We start from the raw sequence: 20,246 nt of genomic DNA, 5'->3' as shown, positions 1-20,246 counted from the left end.
TCTATCTTTGTATTAGAAATCCATAGAAAATGCAGATAATTTTACAATGAATGGTCTAAAACAATGCCATAAAAGTTTGGGTTCTTCTGTACCCTTGCTATTTTGATACAGCCATGCTGTTCTTCTACAAATGGCTTGTTAAACATTTGCAACTTTAAACCAGCAATACACCGATACAAAAAAAGTCCTCCTTTCCAAAAAAAAAGAAAACCCAAACCCCAACAACAACCTCCCCCCCTAACTTGTTGTATTACTACTCCACAGGAAACTGTTGTGCTGAAAAGAAGAATTAACTGGTCTTTCAACTTCAGCCTTTTTATTGTGAGAGGGAAGATCACAGAAGTGTTACCATGGGGAGAACTGCAGCTAAAGGTAAGGCCTGGTAGCTTTTATCCAAGAGGAAAGAAAATAAAGAACCTGTTAAATTCTGTTTTCAAAGGTGGTGGGTTATTACTTGACAATTACTATACTGTTAGATTAAAGAGGAGAGGTTACAGTATGTGTTGAACACATGTAAGTTCAAACTTCATGTTATTTCAGAGTAAGTATGCTAAATTCAGCTTGTCCTGGACTTGTATACAAGTTCAACCAAAGCAATTTTTGTCCTGGGACAGCCTTGAAGCCATTATACTGCTCTAAAATTGAAGAAAGTGTGTAGGTGTAATATTAAATAAAATGTAGTGCTTTATTCTGTAACTGCATATAATTTAGCAGGAGGATAGCTAAGTAGTACAAGGAATCAGATTTTACCACGATGAATGGCATTAGCAGCTGTCTTCCACAAGTTCTTGAAGATAAAAAGAACATTTTAAAAGAAATTAATCCACAGGTGCACAGTGTACTACAAAGGTGTGATTTCTGCTGTCATGTCTGCAGAAGTTAATTGTGAATTAAGTGCTAAAGTAAAGAGTGAGACTTAAAAAGTAATGAGGGTGTTTGGGTTGGTGGAACAAAGATAATGTAAAGAGAGAAAGACCCACTGTCTGAAACCAGGTTTATGCTGCTTTTTAAAGCTTTCAGATGGGTATCCTTCCCCCATAAAAACTAACTGCTAACACTTTTGTACTTCTCTTGAGTTTTCTACCTTCAGCTGAAGCTGCTTTATGTAGTTGTGTGCTCCCTTGGTAAATGATTGTCTTTTGCTGTAATAGATTTTCTGTAATGATGTCAGTCATCCATTTAATTGTTGCACCAAGAGTTTATGGAGGAAGTCTGTCCCCCTCTCTTGAAGGTTTTCTGCATGGCTGTTGTCTAAATATACTAAAAGAGAGACCCTGTTCTGGGCAGATAAGATAAGAATCCCACTAGGGAAGCACAAAAAGAAAGGAAAGAAAACCTTTCATATTCGCTCTGTCTTGATATCCTCAACTATGTGCACTGAGGTTTGGTGAAGGGTAGCTAAAAGGTGCTCACAACCCTGTCTGGTAGGGAGTGAAGGCAGCCCTTTCCTGAGCAATGGTGAATCTTGGGCTTGTCTTAGTAAACTTCATCTGAAAGTGAGTAGCTGCATGGCATGGGAAGAGCAAGTGTTTCTGTCACCCAAAGGTGTTTCATGTCCATCAGGAAGAGACAATAGGTTTCTTGGAGGAAAGTGGTCTGCTGCTGTGTTTCAAACACCCATCAGAGTTGAAGGCTTTAAGGTGGCTATGAAATGGCTGCAGAAATCTCGAAAGTGTGACTGCAAATTGCTTCTTCTCCACGTTGGAGAGGAAGCAGATAGAAGATTGTGTCTTAGAAGATGACATGTTATTCCTCCTCATGTAGCACGCCATTCTTTGGTAAAAACTAATGCTGTCAAAAGAGGTGATGCTTGCCAGCATGCAGACAAAGCAATCATCTCGTTTGTTGAAAGGTTAACTCTTCCCAGACAGAAGTGTTGTGGATTTTTAAAGTATCTTGGACAAGAAGCTGGAGTTCAGCTTGGGACATTGGTCACCAGGATTATCTTTACCAGACCTTGTATTCTAAAGGTGCCTTTTCTGATGATAATTTTTTTTCTGCATTCACAAGCCAGTCAAGATAGTTTTGTCTTGTTTCTTCCTTGTCTCTAATTTCTTGCTTGATAGATGTGGTTGCTCTTGCCTGTCATTCTGTTGAGTAATCTTATCAGCAGAAGAATTCTGTGGTTACAGATAGGGTGGGAATAATGTAAACATGTGGAGCTTTGAATCGGTAAGGAGAAAGCACTATGTTAAATAATCTAATCTTGTTTTGTGTCTACTGCTTTAGTTTATGAAGTGTCCTGTAGAAAAACTGTTAGTTGGTGAACAATAAAATATGCTGCTTTTGTCATTTTAGTATACGCTGTATTCTAATTTTGCTACCTGGAGGAAAACGGTCTTTAACGGGGTTTTGAAAATAAGCGTTTAACCTATATGTATTATAGGCTAAATGTATATATATTTACATAGTGAATATATAAACTCTCTATATACTTACATGTATTACTATATTTTTAACAATTTGAAAATATTATCCCATTCTTTGTTGGGTTTTTTTGAGACCTGAGTAGCATGTGATTAAGTCCACAGTTGCAGCATTTCATTTTTGTTCATTTTTTGACAAAATGATCTAAAACATATTGTGTTTTGTATTGGAAAGTAGACTCAAACTTGTGTCTTTAAAAGTGGACTTTATGAATAGAGGAAGATAGATAATGGATTAAACTGACCTGTTTTTTTTTTGTCACCATGATTCTAAAACTGATAAGTCTCTTCTGTCTCTAATACATAAATAAATTTCCCATTTTCAAGTTCACCTTTCAGCTTTAAGGAAATTAGTGACTGAATGTAGATAACTGAAGGAGATGAAAAGAAAATACTCTTTGTATGTGCAGAAGTATTTCCCTCTTTCATAACCTGGTTTTTGAGGTTTGACTTCAAAGTTTGACCAAGCTGAGGGAGTCATCTTCCTCAGCCTGGTGATTTGACATAAGTCTTCCATGTCTTAATTTTGTTTTCAGTTATCTTTTGAAAATAAATTTACTGAAATTTATGATATAAAAATTTAAATTGTAGATTGGCATGCATTTGAAAAAAGGCAAATAAAATAAGCCCATGTATTTAATATTTATAAAATTGAATTTTAATAAAATCTTGTTTTCTGTAGTGTTGCTTTTGAAAATAAACCATAAATTCTTATCCACCCTGACTACTGATGTGGGAAGAGGCACAGCAGACCAAGGCATCATGGCAACTGTGAAGTATAGACTGGGGGACACTTTTCTGAGGTGGTAGTAGATACAGGGTATCTCATGTGAAAACAGATTAGTAATTCTTGCTTTTCATCTGCTTGGACAAAAGACTCCAGCTTTGTAACAGTCTTCCCAACATTGAAGGTTGGAATGCATAAAAGCCAGGGGAGCCTTTGAAAACAGTCTTTGTTTTATTCAGACCTACCTTTGGATGCTCCTTCATGTGCCGGGTGAATTTTGCTTGAGTATTTTAACGAGTAAATTTCTGGCCATCAAAAACAAGTGATAGTGACGGTGCTTTGGGTTTATTATGAATGAAGATGCCTCCACTTCAAATGAAATAGATGTTTAAACTGCTATTGAGGAATCAATTTCTTCTCATTAACATCATAATTTCTTCTTGTTCTCATAGTTTTGTAATGGCTGACAAGAAAAATGTGTTGCCAATAGCGTTCCCTTTCAGTGTTCATATTTGCTGTGATATTTGTGAGACAAGCACTAAACCTCAGTGCTACAGGAAATAAATAATTCAGGTGGTGGTTGTCAGCAAGAACTCATCTGGTGTCCAGGCTGCTGTTTGTCACATTCTTTCACCTGTTCTTGCTGTCTCTCATCATGAAAGGCTGTCATCTTGTTTGAAATCTGGCACTGTTGGGTAGATAGTCTTTCATGACTGTGCTTTCAAGCTTTGGGTGTTCTCAGGAAGCAGTTATTAGTTCTCTTCCTCAGTAAGTCTCTTATGTGGGACTCTGTTGGATTTCCGCTTCGGAAGTAAACAGATTGGGAAGTTATCTATTCTCTAAGCTGTCAGCCTGATGTTTGCAACAGTCTTGTGTCTCTTTTTGGGAAAGCCTGACTAACTGCGCTTTTTAACTGAACATGGCAAAAAGCTCTACTGGTGATTGCTGCTGCTTAGTAGAAAACTAACTGGATTCAGTTCAATCCCAAAGAGGCTGGATGGAAGATACTTTGATCTGTAGGAGGGAGAACGTGAATGTTACCCTTGAATCTTGTCACTGAACTAGTTTTAACACTGTCCCTTCTCAGATTCCCACTGGTAGTTCTTGTCAGGACATAGGGTATCCACTTGTGTGGGTTAAAACTCTGTTCCTTAGTAAGTGCTGGGGTAAGAGCTCTGTGGACACCATCCAGAAGTGTTTCAGCAGGTCCATCTGAAGTTGACCTCCATAAGGATTTATTTTTTTTGGGAACCTATCAAGTAGAAAATGTTTCAGAGCAAACTTTTCCCAAAAGAAAGAACATGTAGGTCAAGAAAGAAGGCTAAGTCAAGGAGTAAACATAGGATTCTCTTTCCTTTTCAAAGGGTCTGCGGTACTCCCCATATCTGCTTTAGGAGAAACAGGTGATAGTTTTTTCAGTGTATTTTGAGCAGGTATACAGCTGTAGGTGTATTTTCTAGGACTGTGGTGTCTAGGTTATTCTTGGAAGGTGTCATGGCCCTGAGAACACTAATAGGCTTTAGTGTCCCTGAACAACCTCACCTGGGGCCTCTCCCTGCCCTGCCCAGGCCCCCACGTCAGCCCCTGGGGCCATCAGCCCCTGCCCCAGCGATGCCAGAACAGGGCTGGTCTCCAGCTCCCTGTGGCCCTGCACTGTCTGGCCATGGGCCCGTGTCCTGTCCCAGCCTTGACCTGTTGCCAGGGTGCCCAGTGCTGGAGCTGCCCCCAGTGCCTCCCCCCAGTAGCTCCTGGCCAGGGCAGAGGGGTAGCCCTGGCTGGTGAGGCCCTGCCCAGCCACCCCTGGGGAGGCCCTGGCCAACGCTGTGCCCTGGCCAAAGGAGCACCACGTCGTACCCAGCACGGAGCCAGGTGGATGGCTTATCCCCTCCTCACTGACCCACGGGGGAGGATTTTGGGACTGATGACAGAAGATTGTCATGATTCAGCTCTTGCTGTACATGACAACTCTTCAACAAATAATGAAAGAAGTGGGACAGAAATGATGAACATCACATGTTGCTTGTCAGTACTCTGGTTCAAGAAAAGCCTTACTTAAGAAAACACAGAAGAGAAACACTGTTAGGGCTTACTCTTCACTGCAGAACAACTTGTATCTCAAGTTTTTCTGGTCACCAAATGCTTCTTATTCTAGGTTAGGAGGGTTTTTATTTCAAGTGCAAGTCAGTCAGTAGCTAAAGACAAGCACCAGTGAACACAATAATCAGCTGCCAACACAGTCTTTTGGTACAAACGAACTATCCTTTTCCCCTCTAAGAGTTCAGGCTGTCTAGAATGACCCAAGACATGAGCTGAGGCACGTGCCTTCCCAGAGGAGCAGCCCCATTCCCGGTGCTGAGGTGTTTGCAAATCCAGAGTTATTCTGCCATGGAGAGCTTGATAACATTTTTAAATCTGAAAATGTACTTGCATTTTGTTTGCCAAGTCAGTATCATGCTTGAATTGCACTTGAGTCTATGAGTGTCAAAAGCAGTTTACCAAACCAACATATTTTATAGATCGAAAGGAATGAGCGGAACTGGCTCCCTCAGTCTTCTCCATTCTAGCCTCCGTGTTTCCTTGTGTCTCTCATACACACTGATATCCAGCAAAAAATTAAATACGATGGACTCCTTTCTTTATGTATGTAGAGATGAATGATACAGAAGGTAGATTCTTCTGAATGATTTTTTTAAAATAACTGACGTGCACTGAGATAGCTGCTTGCATTTGAGTATTCAAGACTTTAAATATAGAATGGAATCTTTAACTCAGAAATATGCTTTTAGGGTGAGTTTGTTTTTTGTTTTTTTTTGGTTTCTCAGTTCATAGTGGTCTAGACAAGATTTAAAAAGATACACAGTGATCTTGAGGATCTCAAATTGCATGTAGGCTGAGTAAAGCTGTAAAAAATTAGGACAGGGTTGCTCTTTGTGGAGCTAATACTGCATTTTCTGCAACTAGATTTATTCTGATAGTGTAATATGAAGTAGCCAAAAGCTCTGCTTTTTCATGCTGTGCTTCTCAATATATTTTGAAAGAGAAATAGTGCAGTGATTACATTTATAGCACAAATACCTTTTTGATTATGCACTGAAATGAATAAAAGAAAGTCAATATCTGGAACAAGACATTCTGTATTGTTTGAAAGCATTCTGTGTTATGCTGGACATCGTTATGATGTGAATATTACATTTATTATGTAATGGAATCTTGTCTTTTAGATTCAAAGAATATTAAAAAAGAGAAAGATGGAAAGAATCAGCAGGCAAACAACCCGTCTTTAAAAAGTGGTAGGTATTGCAGCTGTCAGGTTATTAGTTAAGGTACCCTAAAATAAAAAATGTGTATTTGGATTGTACTGTTTCCTGTGGCTTTTTTTTTTTTTTTTCTTTTTTTCCCCAATCTCTTTGGCTGTTATTGGTGGGTAGTTAAAAACATGCCATTGCTTTTGTCTGACTCTGTTAGGCAAGAATGTTTTGCTGTAGGAATAATGGTTGAAACTGCTTGACTTGAGCCCGTCGTTTTACTAGCCAAGACATCCATATATACATCTTTGTATGTATAATCAAAGATGCTGTGTAAACATTAATTTTTTTAGGTCATTGCTGATTTGTCTGGTCTTCTCATCATGTGTTTCTCCTTTTCGTGCCTTTTCTGATGCAGTTATCTTCTCTTTCCTTAATGTGTTTGCTGGTGTCAAAGAAAGGAATTTCAGTTTAACAGTCTGAGATTTTAGGATTGCTAACTGGATTAAATTGCCTGGGATTCTAATTTTACTTTAAATGAATTCTGTTTTCAAATCAATTGTGTTTTTATAATAAAATGAGGAAATTACACACTTGCCAGAAATGATCTGGCTTCTTATCAAACTTAGCCTCAGCTATCCTCACCAGGTGCCATAGGGCAGCATATACGTGGGATTGCTGGTAGTTTAGCTTTTGTGGGCGGCAGTGAGAGGGCAGCAGCATCCTTATATACCCTTTGTATGTTCGTATTGGTTGCTTGAATTTGGGGCCATAAGAAATGTCGTCGTGAGTACTCTTGACTGAAATAGAAAATCCCTTCAGGAGTTGTTAGTTAATTCTTGATAAAATGTCACTAGGTTACTTAAACTCTTGCTCTGCTTACATTTCCGTGCCCTCTGACTCCTAATAGATGATCTGGTTCTGAGCTTTTCTTGGGTACCAGCAGAAGAGTTCCTATCAAGTAGTGTAGTCACTGAGTGAATGTGCTGAGATACTAACACAGTAGCTGGGTAGCTGAGGTGATGACTTTGCATGCGAGATACAATACCCTGTTACCACCAGCCATAGTACAGCTTTCTGGTGGTACCTTTGCCAGACTTAATTCTTCCATTTCTTGAAATCCTAACAGTCATCTTTGTTATTCTTCCCTGTTACTTTGAGACAGAAAAGAAGGTGTATGTATCTTGTTTTCCCTCTTCTGCAGCGTAAGGACTCCAGTCAAAACGGACTCGGATAGCATGCTTGTGTTTTAAAATAATGTTGTCTGACATGACAGATGGAACCCCATAAGACACACCCTCACCAGAAAAGTCTTTTTCATATGTGGATAAGATAACCTTATTTCGTGAGTCACTGGAAAACATCCCTCCCTCCTTCTGCAGTAGAGAGCAAGGTGTTGATAAAGCATTGTGGAGAAGCAGTGCTAAACAGGCAAGCCTTATTCTGTCATCTGTGTTCTTCCACTCAGGACTACACAGTCAATGTTTTGTCTGAGCACTGAATTTACCCATGAAACCTAGACTCAGCTCTGTCAAACACTTAGAGGGGAGTGTCTTGCTCAAGGTCATGTAAGATCTCTTATTTTCTATAGATGAGATGATAATTTTTATACTGTGTTGTTGCTTTTTGGTGGCAAGGAAGAAGAATAAATCTCTCAATGCTGGATGAAGAAAGATGCCTTACAGTGCTTTGGGCTGGCATCCAGAAAATCTCCAGATTTTCAGGGGGACATATGATAGGAAAAGTTGAAGATGTGGGGGGATACAGACATGTGAGAAGAACAGGTGAAAAAATAGACAAAAGTAAGTAGAGAAGGACAGGAGGAGAAAAATTTGAATTGGATGATCCCAACATATAGAAGGAGGTACAACATATAAAGTAGGGTATGAAATATCATATGCTTAAACAATGACGTTTGGAAGAGTATGTAAACCAAAATTAAAAGGAAACCTCATCTTTGACAAAGAGAGATTGTGGGATGAAGACTAGAAAAGATACATCTCTGTGTCAGAAGGCTCAGATGCATGCCAGGGGAACCAAGGGATGAGACGAGAAGACGTGAGGTGCTCTGTCTGCTTGTACAGTGTTTAGGCTATGGTGATACTGTATTAAACTAACCTGAATAAACCAAGACCGTAAATTCTACCTATCTACAAGTGACATTTAACTCATAGTTTAAATCTTCAATTTAAATTTTGTGAAACTTAAACTAAACTGAAGTGTTAGGTACAGTAGAAGAAGACAGGGAGCACTTCAACAATCTGGGCGCTCACATATTCATGGGAGCAGGTGGGATGCCTCCAAGGGCGCTGGGGGAGTTGACTGATGTCACTGTGAGGCTTCTGTCTCATTTTGGAGAGGTCATAGTAATTGGGGAGGTTTCATGATGACTGAGTATACCCACTGTCAAGAAGGACAAGAAGGGAGCATCTGTGGAATTACCGTCTACCCTGCCTGACCTCAGTCTGAGGAACCCTATGGAGAAAGTCCTTCTGGAAGCCATTTCCAAGCAAATGAAAGAAGAGTTTAGGAACAGCTGAGAGGGATTTGCCAAGTGTGAACCATGTGTGACTGGTTGCCTATTGTGATAAGTGATTCTGTAAAGGGGGAGAGCAGTAGATGTTGTTCGGCTGGACTTCAGCAATGCTAAAATGTACTACGGTTTCTGTAGTGTCCTTTCAGCCAAACTGGTGAGATGTGGTTTGGATAGGTGGATGGCGACTGGGCTGCCAGATAGTACAAGGTCCACCTGGCAGCTGGTAGCTAGTGGCATTTCTCAGAGGTCAATATTAAGGCTGATGCTATTTTATGCCTTACTGACAGATGGGGATGACTGGACAGAAGACACTGTCAGCTAGTTTGTCGGCAACATCGAACTGGGAGGAGTAGCCGGTAGGCTGGAAGGCAGGGCTGCTCTTCAGATGGACCTCCCCATCCTAGAGAAACAGGTTGACAGGAACCCCGTAAGATTCAAAGGCAAGTGGAAAGTCCTGCGCCAGGGCAGACTGGAGCCTGCAGCTGCCTGCTGGCTGCCTGGAAGGCGGTTTTGCAGGAAAGGCCCTGGAGTCATGGCAGGCAGCAAGCTGAGCGTGGGCCAGCAGTGTGCTCTTGTGGCGAAAGACATCAACTGCATACCGAGTCCTACAGCAGAACTGTAGCCAGCAGGCTGAGAGAAGGGGTTTGCTTCTTTTTGTTTTTTGTGAGACCCTGTCTGGAGTACTGTGTTCAGTTCTGAGCTCCCCAGTACAAGGAAGACGCTGTTATACTGGAGCAAGCCGGCTGGAAGTCCACCAAACAATGAGGGAGCCAGAATGCAAGATGTAAGCAGCAAACTGGTACTGAAATGAGAAAAATGGTTTCTCCAGCTGAAAGAAGTGAAAGCTTATGGGAGATGATCTTGCTGTCTTCAATTACCTGACAGGCAGCTGTAGAGGGAACAGAGACGGGCTCCTTTCAGAGGCACAGTGGAACAATGAGAAGCAGCAAATACTGGCTGGAGTATGAGAAATTCCTTCATGATGGAAGGAAAAAAATCTTCACATTGAGGGTGATGGAACCCTGGAGAAGCAGGAGGCTGAACTAGAGACCCCCTGGGGTCCTTTTAGCTTGAGTTACCTTGTGATTGGCAGGTTTGACAAGAAGTGATAGGGTATTGATAAAAGCATTGCAGAGAACATGAAGGGTCATTGACCCATGGGTCGTTGCAGCAATGGAAGCAACTATGGTGTAAACTTATTTTCTCCATTTTTTAGATTAGTCAGGCTGTTTGCCCATGCTGATTGTCGTGGATCATTGTTGTAGAGTCTTAGTCCTGTGTTGGTTACAACCTGGTGAATATATATATATATATTTTTTTTTTTTAACAAAAGGTCCTAGTTACCTTCTGGTGGGTTTTTTTATCCCCCCTGTTTCCAGTGTGTATGCTGGTTTGTTCTGGAGCGTAAGAATTCCTTTCTCTCACTAGTTTTCACTTTTCTGTTGGGTTATAAAGTTGTGCTTTGTTGCATAATGGATTTTTCTTAAGCTGTTTAATTCAGCCTGCAGTTTTGAGTGGGAAGAGGAATGCGTGTTAAATCATTTAGTGTGAGCTAATTTTCTTAAGGATTTCTATTTCTCAGAAGTTGCATGTTTTCAAGGGCTTTATAATTAGAAATACATATAAAACAACTGCTTCTTTACCAGTGCACTCAGGGAATACAGAGAAGCTTTCTATGTAGAGATTTTTTTCAATGTAATTATCTTCCTAGACGTGCATCTTACATGTTGCAAACATATATTCATCTCCTATTTCTATGACTGCAGTAATTGAATTATAATTAGCACCATCTCTGAGAGCCTGGCTTTAATTTAATACAGTTTATCTTCACAGGTGGAGAGGTTCTAATTTAAACTTCAGGTAATTTCTGCTTGGTGAAAGAGGTTTTGATAGCCAGGATTTAAAGCAAAGAGCCAGGCAATGTTGTTTTCCTCTTGGCTTTGTCTACAGCTCCTGCTTCTGTTACCTTGTGTCTTTCCAGTAAATGTTCCCTGGAAAAAAAAAACAAAACCTGTTTGGTTCCCTCTGTACTTCTGGTCATCCCACCAAATTTACAGTCCTATTATAACAGTTGAGATCACTTGTGAAGTGCTAATATATGGAGATAATTTTTTCAGAGGAAGTCATGGTGAAAAGTGCTGTACTTTTCCTTAACACAGTGAGGCTCTGATTCACGATTACAGCTTTTACGTCATGTTAGATCTGAGACAGCTGGGACATAGCTAACATTTTCTTTTTGCTAGGTTTAATTTGATTGGATTGAATACTTTAAAATTTACTAAGGTAAACGCTGATTAAAAATCAACTTTTTAAAAAAAATCAGAAATCAACCTGAAGCGGCAACTTTAAAAATCCTTCTTTAAGTCTAGTAATATAAGATGAAACTTTGCTAGTAGTTCATCATATTTGATTTTTGCAGCCTCCTTGGCCTGTCAATGAAAAGAGCAACGGATCTGGGGGCTGCTTTCTGGAGAAGGCTCTGAAGAGCTGTTTCCTGAGCATGGCTTTCCGAAACCCAAATATCTAACATAAGCTTAAGTTAATGTGCTCTGCCTTTTGTGAGTAATACAAAATCAATGTAACTGTATAAAAGTGTGAATAAAATTTTCATTCCAAAATAGGTGGACTTGTAAGATGTTGTATGGAAATGTCTTTGTTACCAGCCTACATACAGCCCAGACCACCAAATTAATAGCTTTTGAGATTTTACTGGCTTGTTACATAGCTGAGAACCACATGGCCTCTGCAGTGCCAAGGACAAATCACTCGTACACTTTGAGTCTGTTATGCCAATAAAAGAGGATCTCAGCTGGCCAAGGAGGTACTTCTCTTCTGCGTGAGGCACTGTATATTTTCAACTAAATGCTGTGCTAATGCAGGCAGACTCTGGGTTTGAGCCACTATGCATCCTTCAGAGAAGCAGTGTGCAAGTGCTGGAAAGTGCTGCGATTTTCTGATTGTTTACTTGCTTCTCCTCTCCTGAAAGTTGCAGAGATGTGTTTTTTCTGTGTCTAGTGGCATTTTTGGAAGGGTTACTGATAAACCTGGTGCCGTCTCTCCATCATCACCAAGGATTTTGCTATAGGCCGTGTGAAGTGGCTGTGGCTGAGCTACTGGGTGGCAGCACTGCTTCATTTTGGTGTTCATGGGTGACTCTTCAGGAACATCAGAAACATGTCAGCTGCCCAAATAAGAAAAATAACCAAAAAAGCTCACTTAGATAATTTAGGAACAAAACCATTAGCTGTGCCATTGTAGTTTTTCTCTTGTGCTTTATATTATTTTAAGTAATGCTTGCTTATATCTTTGATGTTACTACTTCTTATGGTTCGTTCATGCAAAACTGATGACACTGGTTAAGTCAAATGCAGAATACACTCATCCATGCACATAAACAATGCAAATGTTAACACTGGAAAAATATACCATGATTGTGTTGCAGAACATTGCCATACTTTTTGCCCTGCAAAAATCAGACTTTAGGTGAAAAGTGACAATGATGCAGTTGGAAGGCTGAGCTAATCCTTTTGCCTTCTGGTGGACTGGGGATAGTATTCTCAATGTAACATTTCTACATGTCTGTGTTTTTCAGCATATATAGTCTTGGTACTCCTGTGAGGTTATTGCATCAGTCCTGCTGCCAGGGGAACTAAGATATAAGAAGGCTAATGTGATTTGTACGAGGATGCGTGGGAGGTCCTTATGCAGAGAAGTGAATCAAAATATCCTGACTTGTATCTTTCTCTGTGGACCACAAAAAAAAAAAAAAAAAAGCAAACCTCAAGTAAACCCCACAACAATTTGGGAAAGGTTTATATTGATTTTGCCTATTATGTGATCACCCCTATGAATTAATATTACTCTTAAAGCTCCTTCAAGGGTTGTATGTTTTTCAGAGGTGGAGTCTCCATTTGAGAGTAATTCATTTCTTGAAAAATAAATGTATCCTACAAGGTAGTTGGGTTTCTCTGTCCCTTTCTTTCCCCAACACCCCTTTTAATTTAAGTTCCTTTTAAAAACTGTCTGTATGGTCTTTTTTATCTTGTGTCTTCCAGAACAGTTTAATTGGGATGATTATCTGAAAGAGACTGAATCAGTAGCTGCCCCTCTACATTGTTTCAGACAGGTATGCCAGGTACTATTTGGCAAGTGTGTGTGTATGTATGCGTGTTACAGGGTGATCTTAGAGCAACTTTTACGTTAAGACTGCTTGCAAACTTCCTGTTTGACTGCTTTTGATCTCTAGTTATCAGTAGCTTACAGTTTTGGCAGATGCTAGCTACTAAAGCTTTTCATTCTTGGTTTCCGCCTCAAGCCAAACTTTGAGAGTTTCATTAAAATTGTTGCTTTGGATTCTGTTTTCCTTTAAAAAAAGATTAGTTGATGAAAACAGATGGTCATATCAGAGTTCAAAAATATTTTCTACTTTTTTTCAGTAATCTTAGAGGTATCATGGTTTTAGTGAGAATTAAAATTTGGCTGATCATCAGAAGAGCCTTTCTCCTGCCCCATTTCTGAAAGAGTCCTTTCAATTCTGGCTACCTATAAGATATGTGCGTGTGTGTGTAGTAAGAGTTTATTCGTCACTTATTTTCTGGATCTTTCAAATATGTTTAACTTTGTCTCTTTCTGAGCAGGGTGCTTTTTACTAAGGAGTAACAGATATTGAAGTTAAAAAAAGTGAACTGGGGAATATGTGGGAATACAAAGGAAATACTGGTTTTATAATGAAGGGTGTTTAATGTACCATTTTATATTTTACATTGTGCCCTACAAGTTTGTTTCCCCCCCCCACCTGATGGTTTGGTACGTATTTGCAGATGCAGTTTAAATCTACCGTCTTGCGTAAGCTAATGACCTCCGTTTGCTCAGCCCTCTGGAAAATGAATCAACCTCTGCAGGCATCTTTCTCTCTGTAGAGGGTGCTGGGGCCAGTATTTTCCCAAGCTGGAGTATCTTAGCTGTGTAAAGTTACATAGGATGAGTTTTGGTCTGTACACCTTCACTGTTTTAGGAAGATAGATGTTGAAGGTATTGGTTGATAGCACTGTAATAGGTGTGACAAACGGTGCACATCTAGTTTAGTGGATTGGGCACGTTCAGAAAGGTGTCTTCTAGGGTTTGTGGTGGTACTGTAAATGATAGTGACCTCCAGTGGCGACCAAAGAAAAAGCAACATGAACAGAAGAGTCTGAGGAGAGAAACCATCACTCAGGGAATCTGAAGCAGTTGCAGGAATGGAGAAAAGCGAGAGAGACATGCAGGTGGAAGCATTTCCTTGTACTAAATTGTGAATCTCAGCTTCCTCTTTGGAGATGGGGTTAAGGAAAAAGAGCCCCTCGCATCCTGCTTTCAATGAGAGAGATGGCTAAGAATAGCAGTGTCCATGGCTCTGTTTGGCTGGAGCTTCAGAAATTTATTCTACAGTATGTGTTTTTCATAGGGGATACCAGCTCAAGGCAGAGAGACCCCAAACTCTGTTTGGATAGAGGCAGAGGGCAGTAGTGTATCCCTTGGTCATTCTGAGGTTAATGCCATACTCACAGACCATAGACCAACATGACAACAGTGTACGCTCCTGAGAGATGCAGCTACTGCAGAAAGCTGCTTAGAAGCCTTTCCTTGTGCCTTTCTTGCGTCTTCCTCTTCCCTACTAATGCTCAAGAGCTCCAAACCGAACAACTGAGTTAACACCTTAAATAAAGGCGCTTAAGTGACATGCATGGACTGAGATAGATAAATCCAAGTGACCTGGATTGCTTAAGGAGTGTGTGGATTGGGAAGAAGAGCTTTAATTTCTGTGCACAGCAAATTTCAAAACAATTTGCATATGCAGACTTTCAGTTTTTCTAAGAGTTGACCTTTAAGTAGAAAGCGATGTGCAAGGTTAATTGGTGCAGAGCTAGCTCCTCTCACTACATAATGTTTGCAGATTTTGGAAATAAATTGCTTGGGCTTTTTGTAGGACTAATTTGACTTTTATTGGGTTACACGTGAATTGTATGTGTCATTATCACTCTGTGTAATGCAAAGAAATACACTGCTGTGGCCAGCCAGAAAAAAAATAGCAGAGAGAAGATTAATTTGACAATTATATCCAGAATTTATGACTTGTGGGAATTCTACAAAGTTTAAATTTTGTAGTAACTAAAAATTAAAGCCTCTGCCATAAATTAAGATACAGGCACAGACATCTAATGGAAATTGATTAAAGTATATATCTTAATTTAGAATGTATTTTATCTGTTGCTCTGGTTTTTTTTTTAAATTACTACATAAAATTTTGATGCATTCCACATCCCTTTCTCTCACCCTGAAACTTTTTTTCAAGGAGTTTAAAATTTTAAATAAAAAACTCAGTCCCTTGTGGTTTGAACAGAGCTTAAAACAAGGCTGAGCTGGTTTTGTTATTTTGATGCAAGCAAGGACTGGCATGGAGGAGTTACTTTTTTAGTAGAATGCCTTGAGTTGTTGGTATTTAAACAAACTCACCTTTTCTACAAACAAATAAACTCCCCAACTTAGCAATTTCGGTTCCCTTTCATGGTTGTAGAAAATAACAGCTTGACAAGCAATATCCTGAAATTGAATTGCCCTTTAATTTGCTCAGGCTCCCCTTTCAGACAGCGTGCTGTCTAAATGCAGCATTGGCAGATGCTACACTCAGCATTCACTGAATATTGCTGGCCTCGTTGGTTTTTGGGCTCGGGCTCCTCCAGGGCTCCTGCTGTGGATCTGGGGTGTGTTGCAAATAGTGCACCTGCACACCATAGCAAGTAGAGCAAGATGCAGTTTAAAAAATTAAGCATGGTGGAGGGAAAATACCCATAGCACTTGTTGCAGTAGTAGATTCTTCAGCCTTTTCCTGTGTACTCAGACAGATAAGTGCACCCTCATCTGCTTACTATGGGATCCCCACCTGAGCTGGTCAGGCGGGCAGGAGAAGGGACGTGGAAATCTTGAGAGCGTGAATGCCCATGGTTTTGATTTTTCTACCTGCCTCTCATATTAGGATTAAGATTGTGTTAGTCTATATGGGATAGTTCCTGGGTTTAAGTGTCATGGGGAAGTCTGCCTACAGTTCTTGGTGTCAGTGTTCAAGAGCAGCTTTGTATTGGAAGAGTCGTGGAAAAGGGCTTCCAGGGTGATAGTCACCCTCTCCTAGGAGAAACTACAGTGCTTGGCTTATTCAGCTTGCTGAAAGAGTAGTGAGAAAAGGTCAAGCTGCCCTTTGTAAATACACTGTAGATTTTGTTATTATTTGCAAAAGTGCAAAAAGAATTTAAGTTAAATGATAGTGTTGGCAAAAATGTCCATTAATAAATTCAGGCTGGAAAGGAGGAGCCATTTAAACAGAGTAGTGGCATTCTGGAATAATCTGACATGACTAGGTGAGGCATTCAATCCCAGTTGATATTAATACAAAGTTTTGAACATCATTAGATGATGTTATTGCCTACAGTACTAGAGCAGGTGAGTAATCAGACTGTGATCTAGTTGATCTCTGCCAGTAGCGTGTTGGTACGTGAGTAAAAAACATTCTCCTCTCTTATTCATCTTTAGCTTCTGACAGAAAGCTCAGCTCAAAGACCAAGTTGCCCTTTGCCAGTGTCCTTTCCCTGTGCCAGTGTCATTTAAAAAAAATAATCTGATGTCTGCTAATTAAATTGGCATTTCATTGTACGTGTATGAATGTATTCAGTTCTCTATGAATAAGCACAAGCTGCAATTCCTGTGTTAGCACAGAAGTTTTATGTGACTTTAGGACTGTCTATTTTCTTTCTGTAAAATGCAGTTAACACTAATTCCTTTTTCTATCTTCTTTCTTTGTATTGTAAGCTTTCTTTAATGCAGAAGCTCTTTCTTGCCTTGAGCTTTTGTAGTGCCTGCTGCAATAGGGTCCAAATCTTATTTGAATAGCATAACTGTTTCTTGAAATTAAAAGCTAGTAAATCTTGTGTGGTTTTTTTTAAGAGTTGAACGTCATGTTTGCCATGTCCTTGTTTTCCCTTCACTTCAAGTATTAATGACTCCTCCCCCATCTTTATGTTCATATTTTCATCACAATTCCCTTGTTACCCTTCTTAGCAGTGCTTGTCTTTTTGGAAAGCAGCCATATTGATGCAGTAGAAATGTCAAGTGTCTGAAATGGTAGCTGTTGGGAGGGTATCCAGCCTCCTTTTCTTACTCTGCCAAATGCTCAAAGTTCGAAGGCTTTTTTATATTTACCAGTTATATGATATGTTTGGATGAATTAAAGCTGTATATTGAATGGATTGGTAAATTTAGCAATACTAACAACAGTAAGAAAAAGTATTTTACCTTTTACTGTAGTCTAGAATTCCACCTACGAACGATTTCAAAGTTGGCATGAAACTGGAAGCCCGTGATCCTCGCAATGTTACCTCAGTTTGTATAGCTACAATAATTGGAGTTACCGGTGCCAGGCTAAGGTTGCGGCTGGATGGAAGTGACAACAAAAATGATTTTTGGAGGCTTGTGGATTCCTCAGACATACAGCCCATCGGGACCTGTGAAAAGAAAGGGGGCATGCTCCAGCCTCCACTTGGTAAGAAACAAAGCTTTTGAACTGACGTGTGTGGAGTATTTCTTTCATGAAGCCAATCTTACCTTTTTTTTCTTGTCAAATTCAATGGTACTAACATTTCACTAAACTGTTACCTAATTGAAAAAGAGGTAAGCAAACTAATTCAGGCTAAGAGTATTGTGTCTTTTTCTTCCTTTTGGATTCTTTTGACGGAAGAATGAGCAGAGTAATCAGTTTGAGTTCTGTTATTTTTTAAAATAGTCCCTTAATATTAAATGGGAGCGTCTGACATCTTCCTTAATGATGAGATACACAGCCATGTGCCCATTCTATAAATGTTTCCTCATAGACTTTCGTCAGACTGGAGCCCTGGGCAAAGGCGATTTGCCTTTTCCTTCCTCAATAAATCAGAGCAGCCCACTAGAAGGCGCCCTCTGTTAACAGACCTATGAAATGCTCAGCTGGGCTGCTGGAGTTGCCTCGGTTCAGGACACTCTGGATGTTTTCTCGGGCACTGAGCAAATTGGTCGTGGTTCGGGGAAGGCTGCATAGAGGGGGCTTAACGACGGTATTGCAGCATTCTACTCTGCGGCAGGAAAAATAGAGCTTCAGCAAACTGCAAGCTTACATTGCATGCGATTCTCATCTCCTCAACTCAACACATGTTGGGGGATGTCTGATCAGTTTGTCGTGACTAGTTTGTGATCATGAAGAATACTCATGAACAAGATGTAGCGTTCCTATGCTTAGAAAGAGCGTGCAGAATTTCTTTTGCCTTCCTTGAACAATATGGGTGACAACATTATGTGTCTCCCCAAACTGAGAAACAGTGCTTGGGCTTAGTCTTATTGAGGAAGTTTATTAAATGGGGAACTGTGCAAAGGAATTCCTTGCTGTGTGATAAACAGTCAGAAGTAACTTTGACTAACTGCTGGGGGTAATATAAGTGTGATATCTTTGCTGTGATTAACCCGCATATTTAAATCTGCGTTCTCGTACCATATTTGTTGTAGGTTAAACTTCTAGGTGTGGAAATCTTTAAAGAAACACATTTTTCACATTGATCTGAAAATTGTTCTGCTTTTAAAAAGAAGGAAAAATAAAGACTGACATTTATCTTAACACACCCACTTCTCCACCCCCTGCAAAAATCAACCCACAGCAGCAACACGCCCTCCCCTGTCATCTTGTTATCTTCTGTAATTTTTAGAAGATGCAAGAAATAATGTTCTTAACGTAAGAAATGAACTGTAGGCAGAAATTGGTTACTGCTGGTTTCCCGTCTTACAGTTATAAATCTACCTCTGGTTTGGTGTCATCAGTAACACAGATGAGAAGACAGAGGTGCAGTGAAGACAGGTATGCTTTCTCTTAGTAGCCTCTCAAAAAACTTGTCAATCCAACTTGTTAACAACTTTCAGATCTTCTGTTTGAAGGGTGGAGTGAAAAGTATCATTTCATTACAGTATGAAATTTGATTTGCTTGAAGAAGGACAAACAGATACAGCAACATTTGACTTAACCATTAAGACACCACACAGATTGTAAGGGCAGATTTCTGTGCTGTTGAGCTGCTTTAGAAACACAAGACAAGCAATGCAACCAGGGTGCCAGTCTGGATGAATATTACTCGGGACAGATAAATACAGTTTGAGCCCAGAATGGCATTTTTTCTACCTTTCCTGTAGATGCATAGATGTTTTAAATAAAAGCACTGGAAATTCTTGATACCTGGGGGAAAAGTTACTCAGTTTAAACTCTCTGAAGTTCTTGGTGTAACCTTGTAGAATGAATGCACTGATACCAGTATGAAAGAAGGTTGTAACAGAGCAGAGTATACTTATTCCTTCAGCTACACATATGTATAGTGTTAAATGCACGGCTTCAGTTCAGGAGTGTGGTGCTTTTTTAAACATGTTTCTAAATTAGCCTGATGAATAAAGCAACTCTAGTTATGTATAATGGGGGTGGTTGATACATTACGAAGATAAACTTTCCACAATTGTCAGTAGAAGGGTTGATGCCTTTTCAGATACTGTTTTTTACTCCTATTCAGTCAGGCTGCTTGTAGTGCAGCACCTAGCAAGTGGCTGTTTTCCTGCACCCAGGCATGGAAGTTTACTGAACAATTGCTGGTTATTCAGCAAAGAACATGAGTGCCATTATTTTGTCCCTCCTGTCCTAGATTTTTTTAGAGATAGGCTGAATTCCAGCAATCAAACTTTCTGGCATACCTAGATAGATTTTTGAAAAAGCATTTTTGGCAGTTTTACAGCATCCTGTTCCTGGGCAAAGCTGGGAGCTAATTGGGTGTGTAATTACCTCCTGTTAGACATTTAAGCAACTGATTTTTTTTTTTTTTTTCCTCAGTAGTAGGGAACCTTCTGGATACTAATTTTCTACTTCTCTCATAGTAACTAGCTAAAATAGTCCCTCCTACCTGATTTTCCATAGATTTAATTATGCATGTTACATAAGGGTTTTGAGAAAGTGATTAGTGTAGCAAAGGGTTCATGTTCCAGCCTCTGTTTTTCATACGTGAACTTTTTTGTTGTTGAGAACTTAACAAATTACAATGAGGAAAACATTTTCTCTAGTTTTGCCAGGATGACTTAAAGGCCAAATGAAGTTGATTGGAACTGTTGTTTTGCTGTCACTCCCCTGTCTTGCATATATGTCTTTTCTGGGCTAGCTGGTTAGGAATATTGTGTTTCAGTAACCACACATGTTTAGGTTGAATAAAGACTCTGGTATGAAACCAGGA

The 20,246-nt window shown here is 39.8% G+C and overlaps 1 protein-coding gene across 1 annotated transcript in view; it reads left to right on the top strand.

Moving 5' to 3' along the window:
* The first annotated feature begins 264 nt into the window (after positions 1–264).
* The window catches only part of SCML2 (sex comb on midleg-like 2 (Drosophila)), a 56,891-nt gene continuing 36,909 nt past the window's right edge, over positions 265–20,246 (top strand). The window contains exons 1-3 of the mRNA XM_010082992.1: positions 265–372; positions 12,990–13,060; positions 17,269–17,503. Of these exons, the coding sequence (XP_010081294.1) occupies positions 351–372; positions 12,990–13,060; positions 17,269–17,503 (328 nt within the window). The 5' untranslated portion in view covers positions 265–350. The remainder of the gene's footprint in view (positions 373–12,989; positions 13,061–17,268; positions 17,504–20,246) is intronic.

The sequence above is a fragment of the Pterocles gutturalis genome, unplaced genomic scaffold (genome assembly GCF_000699245.1).
Source record: "Pterocles gutturalis isolate BGI_N339 unplaced genomic scaffold, ASM69924v1 scaffold12230, whole genome shotgun sequence".
NCBI classification, from domain to species: Eukaryota; Metazoa; Chordata; class Aves; order Pterocliformes; family Pteroclidae; genus Pterocles; species Pterocles gutturalis.
This window is presented reverse-complemented; position numbering and strand designations above follow the sequence as displayed.